Source organism: Netta rufina (assembly GCF_964035555.1).
Source record: "Netta rufina genome assembly, chromosome: 6".
Taxonomy (NCBI): domain Eukaryota; kingdom Metazoa; phylum Chordata; class Aves; order Anseriformes; family Anatidae; genus Netta; species Netta rufina.
This window is the reverse complement of record NC_140129.1, coordinates 24,181,329-24,203,264: the sequence shown is the minus strand read 5'-3', so window position 1 is coordinate 24,203,264 and position 21,936 is coordinate 24,181,329. Positions and strand designations below refer to the sequence as shown.

Sequence of the window (21,936 nt, the reverse complement as noted above, 5' to 3'; positions counted from 1 at the left end):
TTATGAAGTAATATGGTTCAGCATTTCTGACCTGACAAAGGTATTTGCTTTCAAGCTGCCATCTAGCCAGTTATCAGTACAGCCTCTGAGAAATTCAAGGAAGCTTTCATAGTTATCACAATGCCTGTAAGGCTAAGGTATACAGTAACTAGCTGTGCACGAAACCCTACTGAGAACTGAAGCTGCTTGAAGCTAAAAGCAAGCAGGCTACCACAGCCTCACAAGGTACCAGTCCAGCAGCTCGTTGGGAGTGCTCACGTGCACACTGCTGAAAGCAACAGGTATTTATCAGCCACCCCAATCAAGCCTTGGTGGTAGTTTCAGTTGATACAATTTGGCTCATCCTAATTAGAAAGCTGAGTCAGTCACCACATCTGTGCTAGTCACAAGTGACCAGTTAAGCCACAGCAGCGACCACTCATGCATAAACCCTCCCTGTTACACTGAAATCCAACTCACAACTCACTCTGAAAGCACATGGTACACAAGAACATGCTTCTTTTAGATAGGTAAGGTTGTTTCTGGCTTCCTAAGTTACTAAACAATGATCTGAAAATAAACACCGAAGAATGTAACTAGAATGAAAGAATGAGATACTAAAATTAACCTTCTAAAGCTGATGTTCAACCATAAAAAAAACCACCTGAACTCCTCCACCCACTGCATGCACACAGCCAGGCTTTGTATTTCAGAATAGTTTGTACCCAAGAGGTCTTACTGAAATGAGTCAGGTCACTTGCTTTGGGTGACCAAGTATGAAATTCCAGGGTTTTTCATTTAACACCTCTTCTTCCCCTGCCAGGAAGTCTTCCCCTAAAACATTCTCCTCCCTACGTTCAGGAAGTAGAAGCTTTATTGCCATTTCTAGTATTTCTGATCTCCAAGGAGCATCTTTTATAGGATTATGACACACACAGGGTTAAAGTACATAAAAAGATTTAAAAGCCAGCAGAGAAGCTGTATGGGAAAAATAAATATAGTCATTGATCTGCACAGTGGGGTTTAGAGAGCAATCTTTTCAGTTTACACTTTATAAAATATGCACCAGGGCAGCATGTCAGACAGCTGCAGACACAAACAGTGAAGATATTTGAAATAATTGAACTAAGAACAAAAGATTAAAAAGCATGCCTTCAGCTCAGGAAGACTCCCTTTTCCACTCCAGAAATTTATAATGAAAAGTGTTATTTATCCTGTTTTGTGGCAAGAAAGCTTTCAGGAATGCTGTACTCCCTTGAAGGCAAGGGTCAGGAACCCGAGAGAACTCTCAGTATCCTGGGCTCCAGCAGCCGTACGTTGTCTCTTACGCCAGTACATTAAAAAAGTCACCTTAGAATCAAGCTGTCTTCTTTTTGTTGTTTCATAACAGCATAAACCAAAGTGATGCTATTTTTTGCCCAGTGTTCCCTGAAGGCCAAATGTTACAAATACCAGTTTTTGCATTATGAACCAAGACCTGGTTTTGGCACTCAATAACTGCCTAGCAAGCCTGACCCTCTTCCCTTGGTTTTCCTGGTTCTGCAACATTACCAACAGCCTAGATGTTTAAGAAGTTTGAGCAATTAAGTAGAACTTCAGATAAAAATGATGAACAAATCAGGTTACGTTTCTGTGAGTTTCATCTCAAAAGTATTTTATGGTAAAGACAAAGAAGAATCTTTCACTTACAGTAGAAGGCATTTTACTCAGCAGGGTTTTTTGTTTGCCTTCTTAATTCTGCCTTAGGAAAGGATTTAGTGTTTTCTAAAGAAATCTTTCACCAAGAAGAGAGCTATTGTTTTGATTCAAAGCACAGAAGGAGAACAAGAGGATGGGTGCCATGAGACCGAATTAAGCGAAGTCTGTAGGAGAGAAACTACAAATTTACCTCCAAGTACCAGAATATCACGTTTTTATCACCATACAATTCCATCAGAAAAGATCTTAATTGCTTCCCACAGGAGGAGGTTTGCATTTGATCACCTGGAGCAGCATCGTTTCAGCTGTTTAAAGTTCCTTACATCGCTTTAAGCTAAAGAGCACAGCTCCACGGCACCGCAAGACAATCTGGACTGGGAGTTGCAGCAATTTTTCACCAGGACCCTTCCCGGCTCAGGAATCTGATTGTACCCAGAAAGCCTCCACTCCACACAGCAGGGACGTCTTCTGTTTGGGCTAGGTGAGGTTGTTGAACCCACTTTACCACCTACTCATATAACCAAAGGTAACGGAGAAGGGTAAGGAGTCAGGCTGCAGGCAGCTCGAGCACAGCTATGCCAGGCAGAGCAAGGCACTGCACCTCCTGTCACAGCCATGCAGGCTGATTAACAGGCTCTCCCTGAATAAACAAATACAAGTTACGCTCATCAGTTATTCAGCAACTCTTAAAACTGCTTGCTGTTGTAACTGAAAGTTCAATTTGGAAGTTTTGTAGCTGGCAGAATACAACAGAAAGCACACGCCGTATCTCTCAAGTACTGTGAAGTCCCTATTGAGTTAGATACTCAGAGACTGCTTTTGTTACAAGCCATTCCTCCTATTTTCCTTGTATTAACTCTTCTCCTGCTTTTTACCAAGCCACTTCTCACAACAGCTTTGCTTTCTGCAACATTAAGTTACCTTGAAAGATAACAGCAAATTTCTCATCTCGGCATTAACCAGCCCTTCCTATCTATGAGCAGACTACTGGCAGTTTCCCTGCCACGAAAGCTGGAAAAGCAAACTCCCGCTGGTCACAAACAAAGATATTGGATGAAACATTCAAAAAGGGGGCAATTTCACCTGCAAATACCAAGAGAATTACCATCTTTTATCTCATTCATGAGCATTCATACATATTAAATGCTTGCTAAAAGCTTCCTTGCTGCCACAGAAGGCTGCAGAAACAAACACTATCAACAAATTCCAAAAGAGAGGGACTGGACCGGTTCACAGACAAGTCTACTAACTGACATCTAGGTGTGTGCCCTCTGACATCCCTCATATGACACCCACGGGCACTGGGGAAGTACAAAGGGAACAGAACAGCAGAGAGCAGTCAGGCACATCCTCTCCCTAAACAGCATGTCCTACTGCCACTACTGGACAGCAGATGAACCCAAAAGGGCGCTGCATGCATGCCTAATGTATATAGAGGGCTAACAGCAAGATCTCCTGATCCTATTGCTGCATCCTGATGTTTCCAACACCTGCAGGCATAGAAACTCACGTTTTACACTCCTCACATCACCTAGGGTTGGATGATCCTCCCCTTGTACTTCCAGGTTTTGATCCAGCAGATACCTCTAGCGCCTGTCTCTGAGCTTCCTAAGCTGCAGCAGAGCCCAACTGACCTCAAGACTTCCAAGAGCATCTGTGAAATTTGGCAGCTTGAAGACAGCTATGAACTACAACACCAGCGTGCGTGCATCCAGAATTGTACACTATTGTACACTTTTGGAAAGACCTACTATCAATCTGTACTCTGTTCATGTTTGGAAAGGTTTCATTGCAAACAAATATTAAGAGGTTATTTTTCTGGGTCTTTTTTAACCCTTCCTTTTATTCTAGCTAAAAGGAAAGACTCATTTTACATGAAGTAATGGCATTTTTCTGAAAGCTTCCTGCTTCTAGAAATAGGATTTATCAAGTCTTTTCACACTGCCTCCTTATTGGGCTTCTGTTAAGAATTAAAATGCAGAAAGATCATTTTTCTTTTCTGAATTTATTCTAAGGAGATAGAATATTCTGTCATTTGAAGTTACAGTTGTAACTGAAAAGGGGAAAGGGAGGGAGGAAGGATGTGGAATCTTACTTGTCTGGGTTTTTCACTCTGAATGTTGCATTAAGAGCTTTTAATCTGGAATCTGCCTGAAAAAAGGGGAAAAAAAAAGCTTTGTTAATTTAATGCAATTAAATTCCAGTGACAAAAATCTCAGCCTTCTGGCAGCACCATTAGAAAAAAGTCCTGCCTTCCTGGCATATTTTAATCTTCAGACATTGAACAAGTTGACACTAGCTGCCCTGCATGTCAGATTTTTTTTTTAATAAAAAGTAGAAAACTAATATATTTTTGCGAATTAGGATGTAAACAGTATCCACTAATACTAAGCAGGTATAATCCTAAATCCCACAAAAACAGTCCCTTCTTAAAAATGCTATACAAATCATGGAGTTAAGATACACAACCTTACATTCTTCTTAGATGAAGCAATTAGGTAACATAAGACCATATGGACAAACTATTTTATATTTTTCAAACCAAATAAAACCAGTGGTAGAGTGACCTCTGTATGTTCTTTATTACTAGGAACAGTTCCCCGGTGAAATCAAAACCTTATATATGGTGTTCTCTTATTTTATGAGTCGCTTTAGAGAAAATATGTGATTTGTATATCAGTACTGAACTATTTTAATTTCAATGTTCTTTTCTATAATATATATATAGGTATCTACAGAAGAAAGTACATACCTAATTATAATGTTAATTGGCTACTTTTTGAGATGTCATTTTACTAGCGACTGCAACAGCAGTAGGAAATATCTCTAAGAAGGTGGGGTTTTTTGGTTGGTTGGTTGTTGGCTTTTTAAGTTTAATTGAGCATTAATAAGTGTGCAATGGTTATTTCCTCTTAAAAATATATATAAATCCAGATGAGACATCTCAGCCTCATCCACTGAAGTCCCACATTACAACGTTTCTGGCACTTCACATACAGCTTCACCAAGGCTCGGTTATACCACATAAAAGCCACAGCGCATGTAAAATGGCTGAAGTTTACTTTTGATCAAAACAACCCTCCTTCCAGTGCAAGAACAAAAAGAATATACCTTATGAGGTGTTCAAGATCTCCTATAGTGCACTGTGTCACAACTGCTAGCAGTGAGTTACTCCAACAGTACTTGTTAGTGCCAGTATATGGCATGGGAATATTTTGTGCACTGGTTTAGCCAACTCAGAACTTGGAGAGCTGTTGTGAATTTTACAGCATACAGAACACAGCGTCCTCTCAAACCAGGGGAAGTCCTTCCTTTAGGGCTCTCTCAGCAACTTCTCCTGAGGAGGCAAGCACTGCTTGAGACTGTTCCACCTCCCGCTGCATGGAGCCTGAGCAGAAAATACCTGTATTTGAGTATCACTGCAAGTTCTTTCCACCTGGAACCACCTCCTTATTCAGAGGGCACTTAGGACAGCATCTAAGCTGAGGGAAAAGCAACTGGGCTGACAGCTACTGACGGAAGTCTTCTACACCACAACAGTCCTGTATCAGGATGGCAGATTGCTTCTCCCAGCAAGCAATCAGAAAATAAAAAAAAATCCACGAACTGAACGGCAAATAAATGAAATCTGTAAGACTGAGAGATATTGGAAGAAAACAGGCTCGTTATCACTGCTGAATGCAGCACTCCTCTAAAAATACCTCACAAAGTGAAGAGAAAGGCAGGGCTGAGAAGCACAACGAAGACAGCACAAGGCACACAAAGCCCTGCAGTATCTCCAGCTCCCAGCCCAGGCTTTGTGTTTACTCAGAGTGCTCTACATGCCTGTACAGCCTTATGCCTTCACTGCTCTGCTCCCACAAGACAATATACATGCCAGCTAGATTTCAGACAGTGCAGATGTGCCTATATGTCCTCTTTACACGATCTCTTGCAGTACAAACACTACCTCGTTATGCTGTCATTAATCAGAGCCCCTTCCTGTAGGTAGCTTTCACAAAATACTGTATTTATGTTCAAATGGCAGGCACCAAAGCCATTCATATTTGTAAGGACAGAGTACACATTCAACAGACTTATACCTGAAGAGAATCACTACCTACATTACAATTACAGGGCAGGTTGCTGCCTTCTGTTACAGACATGCAATGCTCTGAAGGAAGAGTTCAGCAAGTATAAAAGCACTGTCAGGCAGGAACCAAGACCTTGCCGGTGCACAACACTATGCTGGACTATTTCCTTCTTGCCATTAACAGCACGGTAACTCCCACACACCACTTTGGAGCATTCGCACCACGCAGTTATGCAGTTAGAAAAACATCTGTCCAGTCTTAAACTTGATTTAAGATCAATATGAACAAGCATTTTAGAGGTAATACCCCACCAAATGAAGTACAAGCAAGGAGGTTTCAGACAGTTAATTCCTACTGTGATGCCATAATCGTTTAAGTAAACTAAAGAGGGAGGGAAGAATAGTTGCCACTATTTCTTCATCCCTACAGGAAGGGTCCAAGTGACAAATCTCCTAAAGAACAAAATTCGGTGTGGGGGGAAGGGAGGAAAGGCATGATTTAATGATATGGCTAGCAGAGTAAACAAAGCCTCCAACACTGACATTCAACTGTAACATGCCCAGCGACACTGCATTAATGCCTAATTTAAAGTCAAGTTAGCCTGGTTCAAACCTTTTGGGACCAAGCACACATCCTGCTTTAATTCAGCAGCAGCAGAGACAGCAGCAGCGCTTAAGCCAGTGGTCTGACTCTAGTCCTAGACATGCAGTGAATCATTTGTAGATTTCTGTCCTCCAGTGTAATGCTAAATAACCAGGCAATCTGAGGGGTTTACACTTTAAACATTGAAAAAAGGAAAGAAGATTCTCCCCAGAATTTTGCAAATTTACTTTTCTTTAAGGAAACAAGAACTGGAAAAAGAAAACTATATCCACAATCCAATCCAACAGGAAAATGAGACCACTCATCTTTTGTTAGATCTGCAATATGGTTTCTGGTACTCAAATATTCTCAGCACTCCTCTACGAGTTTTCTTTTCCACCACATGGGCTCCTGAACACACACTGCCAATCCAAACTTTCTGAAGTTTGAGTACAGCTGAAATAAAAGCATGTGGACTAGCAAAATAGCTTGACATTGTTGCATTACAAAGACTAGCAAAATGCAAGCTCTGCCATGACAGGAGGGAGTTACTGTCAAGTGAAGTTATCAACATTATGTGTCAGTAACAAAGTTGTTTGGACACCGAGGATAAGCACCAGTGATTTTCTTCAGTTCTCACTATTCAGAAAAAAATGGGCTTTCTCCAACTAGTTCCCAGTTGTGATTTCCTAAGAGCTGATCACGTTACAGCGAAACAAAAGCTTAGTATTTGTACCCATACAGTAACATTTCCATGCACAGCCCTGCAATCTGCTAGCTTCTCACTGATTCGTATCCTGTCCAGCCAGGAGATCTTTGATCATTTATTCCTCTAGTCCTCCACCAGATTACCAAGTCAGGAACTCACTGATGTCAACGTGGATAGTACTACTTCAAGATGTGCTCCTCTTAAACAGTTAAGGGGCACCACATCCATTCCATCTTAGTCCTTAACAGAAACTTAAAATTCACACTCCTCTTGCTTTTTTTTTTTTTTTTTTTTTTTTAAGCAAAGACAACTTGTATCTCTTACCAGCTAAAATCTGACACCAACATTTAAACTGATACTAAGCTAAGTTGACAACATACAAAAACACTGCTACGATCTCACAGTCCTTAGTTTTAAAGCTTCTGAGTAGCATAATTCACGTTACTAGCAGAATTATAAGGCTGGGCATCAAACACAGGCACGTTTTAACAAACTTCCTACAGAACTTGACAATTTTAGCCTTAACCTACTACATGCCAAGAACACCACTTTTTGTAGTTATAAATATACTTAAAGCAATGCCTTTAACTAATTCTAACAGCAAATAGCCTTTTGTAGATAGCCTACAATGTTTGCTGAAGTATTTGTGTGTCACAAATCACAAAAGAAATGTCTACAGTAATTACCTTTAACTGAAATCCAGTCTCATTCACCATTTCCTTCCATCCGCCTTCCTAAAAGGAAATAACACACAAGAAAAGAAGGTACTGTTAAAGTGACTTAGGAGTGCCACAGCTTTCCCGACTCCCTATACCAAGCCCATATCAGACCTGAAAGAAGAGTCTCCCAGTGGGCTTGGGGCCTGCCTCAGGCACCCTCCCCATCTCAATTCAAGAACCCAGGTTAACATGTCCTTATGTTTTGCCTACACACTAACCTCCCACCAAAACTTCTCTTTTCATCACGTAAGGGTGTTCCAGTACCACGTTCTATCAACTGGGGGTGAGGGAGAAGCCTACCCAGCTTTGTCTAAGAGACTTAAAATTCAACTCTTTAGAAAGAAGGGTAGATATCTGCCGGCAGACTATCAGCTGCACCAAGGACCTTTGCAGCTTAAGACAGAGCACAGAGAAAACGTGCGGGCAGTGACTGAAGTCACCTGTTTACTGTGCACGCAGTCATCTTGCTCATGTGTAGTAGCTGTTTCTCCACTGCTTCCATACTGCTACCCATACTACTTCATCTGCATACTCTATTGTGCTACTGCAAACATCTCTGTTCAGCCCACTATTTGGAAATCTCTGATCAGAGCACAGACAAAAAATGCCCAAAGTTGAAAACCGCAGGAATGCAATGCTTTGGCTAACAATCAGATCACAACATTTGGGATAACATAGGAGAGAATCACAATTTAAAACGCAATGTGAAAGAAACCACACACAACCAAAAGGCAAATCAGTCGCCAGTACACCCTCTGCAGCCAGCAGTATAACAAGCTAGCTTTCCTAGGACTAAACCTGGAGTAGTTCTTAGCCAACACATTAGCTTCTCAATATGCTGTTCGAAAGAGGTGAAAATTCTCTCTTAGAAGCCTTAAAATTGGACTAGAATAAAGCCATAAGGTACATTAGAAGGCCAACTGTACAACTGCAACAGGCTATTACGGTGGAAAAGGGTCATCTGGCTAAAAGCATCTGTACTAATCAGGGTCATCTGGCTAAAACAAGTGTACTAATGTTGTCTATCTTTCTCCTAGACACAGAACAAGCCACAGGACAGTGGGAGGGAAGAGGAAAAGGGCATTATCTTAAATAAATGATCACTATAAATATATATTTAGAAAGTACATCATTTTCCTGTACCTGTGTTAAGAACAAGTAAAAGATTTTGTCTTGGCAAAGAACAGGATGAGAAGCCACACGTAACAAAAAGTTTTCCAAACCGATTCTTCTTCTTTCCACAAAATCTGGATCCATATTATCTGCTGAGAGTTTGTGCCAAACAAAGTCAGCCTATTTGAAAAGAAGAGTGTTAATGGCAAATAAATAAGAAACAATACAGAGCAGGCTGCAGCCACAGCTTCCTTACCCTTTTCTCTGGCAAAGGTGGAACAACAATATGTGGATAGGTAACTAACAAATAATTCCTCAGCAACTCAAATTCACTGTAACGTCGCCACAGGGAGTCCACTGGGGAGCACTGTCCCTCATTCTGGGACTCAACAGCCCTGAAAAATAAAACAGCATGTTTGAACATTAGTAAGCTACCGCCTTCTTCCTCACACCATCAGCAATGAACCTAAAAATAGTTTCACAGTGACGATTACCACATAACTTGCTCATAATCTAATCTTAATTTTGTGTCTACAAACTCAATTTAAAAGACAAATCATGTTGATATCTTCCTGATAGCACTCAAAACATCTGCACATGCCAGGAGCACAGGAAAAGTCAATGCATTTTCATCACACCACAAACAGGTAGGTCACAGTCCAGTTATACAAGTGGCTTAGTTCACAGCACTATAGAATTAGATATATTTGTCTTGGAACAGCGTTAGGCTCCGAGCCAGCATGACTTCATGAATCGCTGAAGGATACAGTGCATTGCAAGAAGAAATTTACTATTCATTGGGAGAGTCTCCACATAAGACAGAAGTTAGATCATCTGTAACAGCCAGAATAATTCAAAAGAGAAATAGCATGAAATTTTAAAGTTTTGTTGGCTTGTTTGTTTTCAAGAAAAAGGAGCAAATTTCAAAGCACTTCCAATCTTTTGTTCTTTTCACATGTAAGGATTAAGGAAGGATGCGTAGTCTAATAACCTAGCTCAAGATACAGTATGTGGGTACAAAATTGATGCATCTGAACATTTCGTTGAACACAAAGCCAACATCATCCAGCAAGGGATTAAAGAATTGTGTGTTACTATAAAAGAAGAAATCGTGGAATCTTATAGGACTGAAGAGTAACTAAAAACCTGAAAAAAATAATTCTTCATACAAGACAGTTAAAGCAACCAAAAATCTTTGCAATATCCTAAAATAAGCATCAGATGGATCACCTCTTGGCAGTTAGCATATGCCAGAATAGACAGAGAGCCTTCAGACATGGCACTTCACAGAAACCAGCAATGCCTATGCCTACCTTAGCTCTTACACTAAGTGACTCCTTAACGTACGAAGCCCTGGTAAAACCCTGTATGGAATAATATTAACTGTGTTATGAGCTTATCACAGAGTAATTGAAGTTGAAAGGGAATCTGCAGGTCTGTAGTCTAACTCCCTCTCAAAGCAGGTTGCTCAAAGCCATTTCCATTTGGGTTTTGAATATCTTCAAGTGCAGAGACTCTGCGACCATTCTGGGCAACCCATTCCCCATGGACTTCTTTGCTATGAAGACCTGCAGAGTAAAGTTCTCATTTAAATTGGATTTCCTGTATTTGCATTTGTGGCCACAGCTTCTTTCACACTACGTAGCTCTTGAATTCTTAAGAACTTCATGGACTAAAGTTTTAAAGATATCTAAAGAGATCACGTATCATTTGGTATCTTAAAGCTATTCTTAAATCTACAAGGTTGGTTTTCTACTGACCTTACTGAAAAACAAACAACCCTGCCCCAGAGCAGCCCCATGTATTTGATACACCTAAAAAAATAGAGGTAGTCTTTGTCATCCTTCTGAACTCTTACTAGAGAGGAACAGCACTTCTATATCCTCTTGCTTTGAAAAATAAATTATGGTTCCGCTTTGAGATTGAAGTAATATAATACAGAATTACACAATAGGAGTTTTTAAAAATGAGTAGGATCATGAGTAAGGTAACTGAAGCTGTAGGAAGAAAATTCACTGGGAGAAAGAATAAAGAACAAGGCTATACTCATAAAAACAATTCAACCTAAACTGCTGCAGATTTAAACTGTTTCAGACTGACTTAGGAAAAAAGGCCAGCACACCGCTGACAGCCACTAAGTCACACTGCAAACAGCCTACTGTATGTTTGTAGGAAGAATTTCCTTATTACTGAGTATTTTGACTCAAAGTCGTTACTACAACCATGATATTTTGGGGAGAATACGTTTAGCTCAGCACTGGGCTGACAGGCTGCACGGCATTCCTCGCTACACAAACATTGCATTATTCAAACATTTCAGTTATCCAATTCTTGAAAAGCACCTATTTGCTGATTGTACTAGTGCTGGGCCAGAGGTTAATTTATGCAAATAAGGAATTAAGCTATCAGGCCCCAGTAGATTAGTTGCTTGGCTGAAAGCTGAAGATGCAAACCTGCCTTTCCTAGAAGAGAAACTCCCAGCAGGATTTGGTAAATAATTTGACCATTGGAGACACTCACACTGAAGTACTTCAGAATTAGGGAACCTTCAGATCTCCAACTTCAACAGCTGTGACTCAGTTGCACGGACTTACAACAGAGGCTTCAAGAGCACCACTTCTGTATGGGTTATTGCTGACACTTAAGCAAGACTGCCACCATCAATACACCACTGGATTACATAGACCCTGCCTGAGAACATACTGCACAAGCAAACAGGAATAGGAAGAGAATAAAAACACAGGCCAGGCCAGCCCTGAGAACGCAGCCATGTTGCAGAAGGGTTCATCCACGTTGCAGACACATCCTACTGCTAGGGCAGCAGTGTCCAGCAGAGACTTGCCTGAAGTTTCTGGTCCAGACATTCCAACACCATTTTCAAGTGCTCTTCTTTAGAAGTACAGCTTCACAAGATGTTAGAAAAGACCTATCCAGAATTCTGGTAGCATGCATTTGGAAGCGGTCTCAATATAGCACTCTCATGCCAATATAATAACATAAATAAGTTACTTGTTTTCCGTAGCTGATCTGCCCTCACATACCCAGCTCAGGCTTGCCATTCCTCCCCACAGCCATCTTTGCCAAGTCAGCTTTATCATGAAGAATTTGACCCATGTTTTCCTTAAAACTCTCAATTCCTGCACTTAAGAGTCCTATCATCATTTGTTGTCATTAATTCTAGCACCACAAGTCTAGGAAAAGAACTAAAAAAAGCACTCTGCTACAAACAGAAGAAAGAGAAATGAAATCAAGAAGAATCTATTTATAAAATTTAAAGTTCCTTCATACACTTGGGTCTACTTGATAAAGAGCGCGTCCTCTACATCTGTAACACAGACTGCAGGTCAGAAGAGAACGCACTTATATTCCAGGTTCCCATCCATTCCTACAAATACTGAAGGAAGGCAAACACATCAATAGGATCATCGCATATTTTAATAGCGTAGCACTTCATTTATCACTTGCAATGGCTGAGGTCAACACACCATCAGTAAGCTGTCACTGCAAGAGAGAGCAGCCTTCTGACAGGAGAATGCTCCGGTGTAAATTATGCCCTTAATGCTTCATGGCTGCTTTGCAGAGTTAACTATACACTAGAAGCCACAGAGACAAACCATTTGGAGTCTTAAGCGTGTTTTTTGCTTTTTCAAGCAGCCTGCTACACCAGCTTTCTACCTGTCAGAATTAACAACACATTTGTTATCTAAAAAGGGAAAAAAAAATAACACAGTAATCAGTAGTAACATCTCAGCCTACCCACCAAAAGAAAAAAGAATCAAGAGATTAAATAGGAATTAATTTTTTTCTGAAAAGCTGTCTAGAAGTGCAGGGCTTCAGCAGGGAAAGACCACAGCTCTGTAGATACCTAGCCCTAAGGCACAGCCAACTCGTACCACCACAGCAGTGACATGGGGACCCTGATACTTTAGTTTTTTGTTCAAGAGAGGCCTTGAGAACTCAAGCAGGAAGGAAGCAGACTGATGATGCCACACAGATTACGCTGCTCACCACATCTTCCCTGTCCACACTGAAGTCTGGTCAGTTGAAGGCCCGGCCCCAGTTTGTTTTGAGGAAATGGATCTGTGTACAGGAGGCTAGGCTACCCTAAACTGAAGTTAGTCAAGCTTTACAGCTCTTATTAGGTGCACACAAACCTCATTGAAGAAATAGATTAAATTGCAGTTTAGATGACTACTAGAGAACCTTGCAAGCCAAACTTGCCTGGGTAGTTTGCTCTTTTTTTGCAGTTCTTTTGCAGTACTTCTTTGCCCGAATTCCCATTGCAAAAAGCAACACCTCAGTAAAAAGTACACCTCAGCAAGAGTCTTCCACGCATGTACTACACTCTGCCTTCTCTGCACGATGGGGATTGCTGATGCCTCTGCCCTGGCAGCACCCACCCCAGTTGTTCTCCAAGAGGCAGTGAAACTTCCCTGGTAGCAGCTGCAGTGGGAAGACAACAGGACAGCTGTGCAACATCCAAAAAAAGCAGCTATGCTTCTCCAATTCACCCATCTGAATACGTTTAAGATGCATTTTAAAGTTATTAATACTAGCTCAAAATCCCCCTTCCACCCAAGCTTTGACAAAGTAAAAGCAACCAGATTTTGCACAAGACTGCACAGCTGAGTAAAGGACAGGAGCAGCAGTTCTTTGGAAAGCTGCGGCAGGAAAGTACTGGACAGCCCTCAATTATAAGCCTACATCCACACAACGGCCTTTTAAACAAGGTTTAAATAAAAAAAGGAGTTTGAAACTGCAAGGATGGATTTGGGACAGGCAAGCACAATGAGAGAAATCCCTTTTTTTTTTTTTTTAATTGCACCAAAAAATGTCCCCACCTGGCTACATTATGAGACCATAAAATATCACCAATTACAAGAGTGTTTCTCCCCAGGAACACCGCTCCAGAAAGGAAGTGGAAATCCACAAAAGTACTCGTTACACTTAATACCTTCATTACCATCTAATTTTTTAGACCACATTATGAACTCTACCATTAAATACAAGTACTGCAGACCAGTTTCAATTAAGATTATAATCACTTGTTGACGTTCAGTCAAACTTCTCAATTTGTTTTGGTTTTAAAAACACAATATAATACTTGTACAGTCTTCAGGCAGGAAAACCATATGTTTCCCCTCTAAGTACAGTTTTAACAATGCACGTTATTCATTGAATGAACCAACCTGCCTGAAAAAAAAAAATTAAAAGACAAAATTGAAACCTCCAGCTTTTACATTCATAACTGATGTTATCGTAAGCGATTAGAAAATTACATTACTCCAAAAGCCGCGTTCATTTGCCTTAATTTGACGTGCCAATGTGAAAACTTCAGTCCATCTAATTAACCTCTTCCCATTCGCCATTTAAAACTAATTATCTTAAATGAGCCATTAAACAATTCCTAATGCAATAAAAGGAGGAATGGCTGCAAAATATTAAATCAGAAGAGAAGGAAATACATTAGTTTATTTCCCTTTAAAGCCAATCACCGCTTCGGCTGGGGAGGCAGCACCTGAGCTTTCAGCCTTTGACCTTCCAGCTACTTCCACTCCCCTGCAGTGGACAACGTTCACGCTCTGTGAAGACGAATACCATCCAAGGACGCCTTTTCCATTCGATATCTAAAAACGGTCTATGCATTTCGGCCTCTCAACAAACAGAAAAAGGATCGTTACAGATCGACTCTGTACTTTGTGAGTCACCCAAAGGTACCTGGCAAGCTGTAAGGCAAAGAGGCAGTTCTCCTGTCAGAAGGTGACCATAAAACAAGTTACCTCATCATGAATATCATCAGCTAAAGAGTGCTGTTTTTAATTAAAACACACATCTTCTAGGCAGGCTAATGATTCATAACATCAATTGAGTAAAAACCAGCAGTAAACTGAGTTTTAACTCTTCCATCTTTTTTCAGCTTCCTGACTCTTCCCTGTTTAAGCCTCATACTGAATTCAGACTTCTTTCCTGTTTTGTTTTTTTTTTTTTCCTAACACTTCCTTTGGATGGAGCAAACAATATTCCCGGCTCTCAATGAGCAGAAAACTGCATTTTTGCAGTTATACTAGAAGACAGCATGCCCCTTTGGGCATTTGTTCTGTGCTACCCCCAGGAAACACATGCTGGGCAACATGCAACAGGAGACTTTGGGAAAGGAACTCCAAGAAAGCATAGCAAGGGATAAATTCTTGAAGTCCCATGGTGCTACATCAGTGCCACTGAACTCTGACCTAGCTGGCTACTGGTTTCCAAGCCCATTTCTCTCAGAGTAGTCTTCATGTAGTCAACTACCAAGCTGCACAAAGTTGTGTTACTCTTTCCTAAAGCCACACACACAAAGGAAAAAATAATTACATTCACTATCTTCACCCCAAGGACAAGGCTAGAGATCTGAAAGCCAGCAAGGACAGAAGCAGAGTTAGCTTGATGAAGTGCCCTACTACTACAGGAGAAGCTGTTTATAGAGTATGGGGAAAGAAAGGCATCCCTGTGTGGACCATAATTAAATAAAACAAATTGCAGTTTATCAACACAGAGCATTTAGAGGTCCTTTATATCCTGGTTAATTTTCAGCCCCGTCACAAAAAAACAAGAATGTACAAGCCAGGGAGACAAATGCTCAGTTTCATACCATCTCAGTTCTTGCAGCTTGAAGATTCTGGTATGAGACACAGATGCCTAAATTTCTAATAAGCAAACAATTGTGAATTTAGAGGGCCTGGATATTTGCATTTTCCCTTATAGGAAGGGAATGATACACTGAGCACCTGCATTGCAAGAAGGAATATTTAGTTACACATCTTAATTATAAGAATTTGTATTTCCCTTAATGCCATTTCACACAAAGAGGTGGAAGTGTTCATCTGTTCTCACAGGGAGAATGTAAGAGCTGAGTTATTTTTAAATAACTGTATAGTTTAACGGAAGCTGGGAAACAAACTGACTTCAAGACTAATTGAACGGAAATAGCTCACCACAAAAATCCACTAAGCTAATGCAGAAAGGTGTAAACCAAGACTGAAGGAGATGCTTTCAGGAAGCATGACCCTTGGAATTTGCTGAGACTCCGGTGGTCTACAGCAGTGAAGTTTGTTTTGTCTCATAAAAAAAAAAAAAACCTACATCGAGGTGCACTATCACTTACAAAAAAAAAATCAACAAATCACATGAAAATGTGAGAGTAGTAATAAATCTTCTCATTTTAAAAAGAAAAAGGAAGCAACATCATCAATTATATTCTGAAAACAGCTTTGTCTGAGCTAGCAAAACTAACATGTTAAAAGTTGAAGTAGTCAGCTCCTGTTCTGTAACAAATATATGGTGGCTTTAATTGCACCCATCTTGTGCCTCATTCACCAAGATGCACACAACTCTTCGATTCAAATCAGAGTTAAATCCTAGATAGCAGTAACAGCGAAAACCCAGTTCACACGAGTGTAACACAACCATTAAGCGGTCGTCCTTTTATATTCCTATAAACTGAGTTTTATTCTTCAGCTCCAAAATATCCTATTACCCACAGACAAATTGCTGTGAAGCCCACCTACAGCTACAGGCTCAGCAGGAAGCTCATTTAATAGCCAGCAATTATATTTATGCAAGAAATTTTGCCTTCTCAGCAAAAGGAATAGAGTACCTATTTTATTAGAGATGTGACAAACCCACATTTTCAATAGCGCTGTGACAAACATGTAATTGGTCTTGGTATTTGCTGACCACAGAACAAAATAAATCGTAATGAAAGAAGGCAATCTGGGCAGCAAAACACAGTTTTGCCACTAGGAAGGAACCACTGGGAAAGACCAGCAGGAGAGAGTTTAAAGTAATGTAAGGATGATTGAGAAAGGAGATGCAGTCAGCATGTTCTAGGGCTGCATAAAGATGCCCCCAGAGTATACTCCATATCACAGTTAGATACCAGTGATTCCAATTTCCTTCCCTTCTCACTTACAAATACCAGTAAAGGAAAAATAGCATTAGCTACGTGAGAAGATTTGGTCTTTGATATCAATACACTGTAAAAGTATTTTAAAAACATCTCAACAAGTGTCAAAGAGCTACAGTATTCTAAAAACACAACTAAAATCCAAAGCAGAAGTACAGTATGAAGTTCAGCAAAATACAGTAAGTGTATCCCCGTAGGTCTGCACCATGGTCAGTACGGCTGCTACAACACTTCATCAGCTAAACAAATTGAGAAGCCCTTGAGCTAGCAACTAGAAAACTCAGGCTGCATTTTGCTAAGGCTGTGAAGAGTTCAAACTTTTTTATTTCAGAGAGTATTATCCATACAGCCCATCATTCCTGAGGCAAGGCCCAACAGTTAAAACTGTTAATGTAAAGAAGACACATACAAAACTCCTAATAAAGGCAAATTTGAAATCCTTGCTTCAGCTGAATAACCTGACTCCTGTTGTGCAGGATCATCTGTGACTGTTTGGGAAGGAGCTATAATAAAGATTTTTAAGCTTTGTTCACTACTCGATACTTAAAATTGTGAGTTGTATTTGGGTACTGGGTGTGTTAACCATACTTGGTATTATTAATCTTACTAACAGAAGAGGACTGAAAGCAGTAAATTCTCCAGTGAAAGTTCAAACTAGTATGAAGGAAGGAAATAATTAACCCTTACCCTAGAACATTTACAAGGAGTTCTGCTTGATCTGATCACCACATACACTTCAAACACTAGTGGAGCAGTAAATTCTGACCACATGACCTAAGTCAAGAGACTTCTTTATTTCCTTGTGATCCCAAACAAGTCTAACCATTACTTTAGACCACAAAGCACAACCTCTCTCACACGCAAGCTGCATATACAACCTTATATATACAGATATAAATTTATCCAACCCAGTTGTTGACACTGTGTTAAAGCAATACCTTCCGAGCACACATTTTTCCACCTAGCTTCAGATGTAGAGTTACAGTGCAGAGTTAGGCAAAACCAGTGTTAGCACTGAACTGCAGACCAGATGCCAGGTTTCTGCAGGAAAAACTCCTCCAGAGCATGTTGTTATCACGTAACAAATCATAAACCAACTAAACCCCCTCATCAGCTGTACCTGAATGTTTTCATGGGGTAAGGAGGGAGAACGGGTTTGGAATGGCACATCCAGGTCAATTGCGAGCAAGTTCTCATCACCCACCTTGTCTCAATGAGGTAAGCAGTGTATGTTTCTTGCATGTTCATGGCATTTCTCCCAGTCCGCTTTTCTGCTTCCGAAACAGTGATTTCCATTTTTTTTGCTAAACAGTCTTCCATCTTTTTAGAGGAGAAAAATAAAGATTCATGTAATATTAGCAACACAAAGCAAAAGCTACTAACCCTACCTCCCCTTCCTCACACCACTATCATTCAGTAGCAGGTCTCTACAGAATAAAGGCTCTGGCAGTGTTTTGTTTTATACATATGTTTTGTGCCACATGTGCAAACAAACACAGAAAACCCGCTTTGGGGATGAAACTAAGTCAACAAACAGCTTTGAACACCTTCAGTCATCAGGAGCCGGGAAGGCAGAGAATGAATAAATATTTTTCCTACAAGTAACAAAGTAACTTTTTTTTTTTTTTTTTTTTTTTAATGCAAATAGTTCTCAGTACTTCCTACCCAGTCACTTCCCTACCACCAGTGAATTCCTCCTCCGGACACCTGAGATGCACACAGCCCCTACTCCCCTTCCACAGGGAGGAGAGGACATCCTGCATGAGATTTCCCTGTTTTTTTCCTGTTATTCTTTAAATCTCAGCGAGGACGATGGTTATCTCCCACACAACCAGGCAGGAGTGGGTTCGGACCGCATGCCCCCCCGGGCAAGCAGAGAGCACCGGGAACCCCCTAGGCGAACCCAGCCAGGAGACCGATCCCTTTGTGCAATCCGTGGTGTGGGGGCGCAGGCCGAGAAGCCAAAAATAATAATTACAATTAACACCACGGAAAACTGGCACCCCCTGCTCGGAGCAGCAGCCGAGCAGGGCTCTTCCCACCTGTAGCCCCGCGGCGAGCAGCGCACAGCCCCCAGGCCTCACCTCCCCCCCGGGCCCGGCCTCCCCGCTCCGCCCGAGCCCCGCGCCCCCTCCCCGGGCCGGCGGCGCAGGCGGCCGGGCAGCGCGCTCAGGAAAGGCCGGTGCTCGGCCCCCCGGGCTAGGCCGCGCCGAGGCCGGAGGCCCCGCGGCGGGGGGCAGCCGGGCCGAGGCCGCCACCCCCGCACCCTCACCGTGTCCGGGGGCTGGGGCTCGCTGCCGGGCGCGGCGCCGTCCTCCTCCGGGCGGCTCTCGCTCGGCTCGGCCTCGGAGCTCTCCATGGGGATAAGGGGCTCGGCCGCCTCCCTCCGCGCAGGCGCTGAGGCCGGCTCCGGCGGGCAAACTCATCGCAGGTCCTAGAGAGAGCGGCCGGGGCGGGCTCACGGCGGCACCGGGGGAAGGTGGCGCCGCTGCCCCGGCCCGCCCCGGGTGCCGGAGCTCGGGGCTCCAGCGCCGGGCTCGGCGGGGCCTCGGGCTCCCTGCCCCGGCTTCGCGGCCGCCTGCTCAAGTCCCCTCGTGGAGGGCCCGGCCGGGCACCGAGAGGCTTCAGCCGCTTCGCCCTGAAGCTGCTTCGTGCCTCCCCTCCGCGGGGACAAGCCTGGAGCTGTCCCCTGGGTGGTCGTGTCTGCGCTCGTCCTCATCCAGTTACGTTTGTACCACGGAGGTGCTGCTTGCCTGCCTCTCCTGGTGCTCAGGTCATCGAGGAGTTTCTGATGCACTCACACGGGTTTTCCATGCAGCATCCATCCTAGCTGACCTCTGTAGCAAGACAACTCGCCACTTTGCTTTACAGACTTTCACTAGCTGCCAACTTTCCCATGAGATGTTTGTTAACATTTGGCAGCTCGATTTTGTTTTCGTTTTTGTAAAACCCACCAGCCGGTTATTTTTCTGCTCTTACTCCTTTACGTCACCTATTTACAGGCACCAAAGGACTCCATGCTCTGTTAGCTTTTACTTAGCCTCTCTTCTGCCCTGTGTTCTCTATGGGCTCTTTTCAGGCGGTGCTGTGAAATCCAGACAGGCTTTTCCCTTCCCATTGTGCCTGAAGCCTGTCCTGTCATGGACAGGCCGCCACCACGCTTACCCGAGAGTTACCTGAGTAGTTAAAATCCCCTGAGTTCACCTTTTGGGAAGTCTCTGCTGTTATTTAATAAAAGTTTCAGCTATCTCCTTTCTTCTCATTGAGCAGGAACAAGCCCTCACCGTGCTTTCATGTGATTCCATCTTTTCAGAGGGATGTTCAGCAGCTCCTCCTGAACATACTTCCATACTATTATCGCAGCCTTTGGGTTTGACAGATCCGTACCATTATCACAGCCTTTGGGTTTATTCCCTCAGAACCCCATGGTGCCCACACAGTCCTTGTCCAGCTGGCAAACTGGACAGAGAGGTTCTTCCCATCTGCCCCTTGTAGTTCAAACTTCATTTCAGACTCTCAGGAGATGCCTCGTCGATCCCCTAAGGTTTTCCATTTTTGCACCAGATTTGTGCCTTGATTCAGGCATATTTTTAATATACTTTTGTAGCTTTTTTTTTTTTTTTTTCCTACCTGCCCTTTTCAAACCCAGGTTAAAGGCCACTTCAGGGGACTGAAGAACTGATACTATGAGTTTCTTTATTTTGCTTTCTTGTGCTTTGATGAGGAACCATTTTTTTTTTTTTATCATTGACCAGGGCTGAATTTGCATACATTTTTCATCCAAAAATTAATCTTTCTCTTTCAACAACAATTAAAATAAATCACAAAATCCCCTTTGAAGATCCCATGAATGAATATTTGGCGTCTGGTTTCTATTCTGTTGTCTTCAGTGTTTATTCAACTTTTTCCTCAGATTGTTTGAACTGATACCTCTTTTCCCACCCCTCCACCACTGTAGCTGGATGGAGTTTCCCAAGCTTTTTCACAAAAGGCTTGCCTAGAACAAAAGTTTTTTTACAAATATGTGAACTCTGGTTTGTCCTTTGAATAGGATTGATTTAAGATTTGTTTTCTAAACCCAAAGTCCAGTTTAGATGTAAAAGCATGATTGCACATTGTAAGACAAAGTCTGTTTTCCATTAGGGTATGGTCTTCTTATGTTTACTCAAGATGTACATTAAGATACATACCTTGTATCAATTACACTCGCATTTGCAGGATGTGCATACTGAAATTTTTCAGATCCATATCAGCAACGTAATGGAAATATTTATGTGAAGCTCATACAGGATATCATACTTTGCATTAAATATTTTTATTATGGAAACAACATTATCAATAACATACAGTAATATTTTGCAGTTGTAACATCCAGTCATTTCAAAAACTATTTTCAGCTTTGATTTTTCTTATTACTCCTAAAAAGTAGAGACGTGGCATAGTACAGATTTGGACAAGAATGAATTCACTGCATACGTTGGAAAAAGGTACCAGAAAGAGTATCCAAATCAAGATGACCTACTGCCTGGGAAACCCTCATGTACATTATATCCTGGGGAGCATTAAAGGGAAGTGTGAGATGTCCTCATGACAAACTAGCATGCAACAAAGAGCTCTTTGGTAAGCATTAAAGGCCCCACAGCTGTACAGGGTGCTCCTCCTGAGCCACATTTCTCCCACACACAGCCTGCAAAGTGGGCTAACAGTCTTTTCTTACAGATAAACTGGGACAAAGTGAAAGGTCTCTCCATCTGGGTGATCATCAGACCTCTGAATAAAACTCAACAGTTAAGAATGTCTCCAGGTCTAACAAGCCGATCGCACAACTTTTCCTGAAGGACCTGAAAGGCTGAGAGTTGGTTGGAATTTATCACCAGTGTCCAGGTTTTGGGAAGGTATTTTTTCAGTGCAGTGTCATGGCAGGGCACCCAAACCTTAGCCAGCTCTGGTTTCAGCACAGTAGTGCTTCTAAGAGTACTTCCAAGACTTCTATTTGGTCAAAATAAGCTTTAGTGTTTCCCTCAAAGCTAGACGCAACCACTCTTGCAGTCAGGCTCTCTTTAGACCTGGCAACCATTCCATATCTATTTTAGGGGATGTTTTTTAGGGTTCCCCCAG

At 42.0% G+C, this 21,936-nt stretch overlaps 1 protein-coding gene across 1 annotated transcript in view; it reads right to left on the bottom strand.

Annotated features, from left to right (window-relative positions):
• Nucleotides 1-19,192, bottom strand: part of SNX4 (sorting nexin 4) — a 32,984-nt gene extending 13,792 nt beyond the window's left edge. Inside the window, exons 1-6 of the mRNA XM_084289600.1 lie at nucleotides 19,091-19,192; nucleotides 18,023-18,138; nucleotides 9,130-9,268; nucleotides 8,904-9,053; nucleotides 7,728-7,775; nucleotides 3,773-3,828 (exon numbers count right to left, since the gene is read on the bottom strand). Of these exons, the coding sequence (XP_084145726.1) occupies nucleotides 3,773-3,828; nucleotides 7,728-7,775; nucleotides 8,904-9,053; nucleotides 9,130-9,268; nucleotides 18,023-18,138; nucleotides 19,091-19,177 (596 nt within the window). The 5' untranslated portion in view covers nucleotides 19,178-19,192. The remainder of the gene's footprint in view (nucleotides 1-3,772; nucleotides 3,829-7,727; nucleotides 7,776-8,903; nucleotides 9,054-9,129; nucleotides 9,269-18,022; nucleotides 18,139-19,090) is intronic.
• Between the last annotated feature and the right edge of the window lie 2,744 nt (nucleotides 19,193-21,936).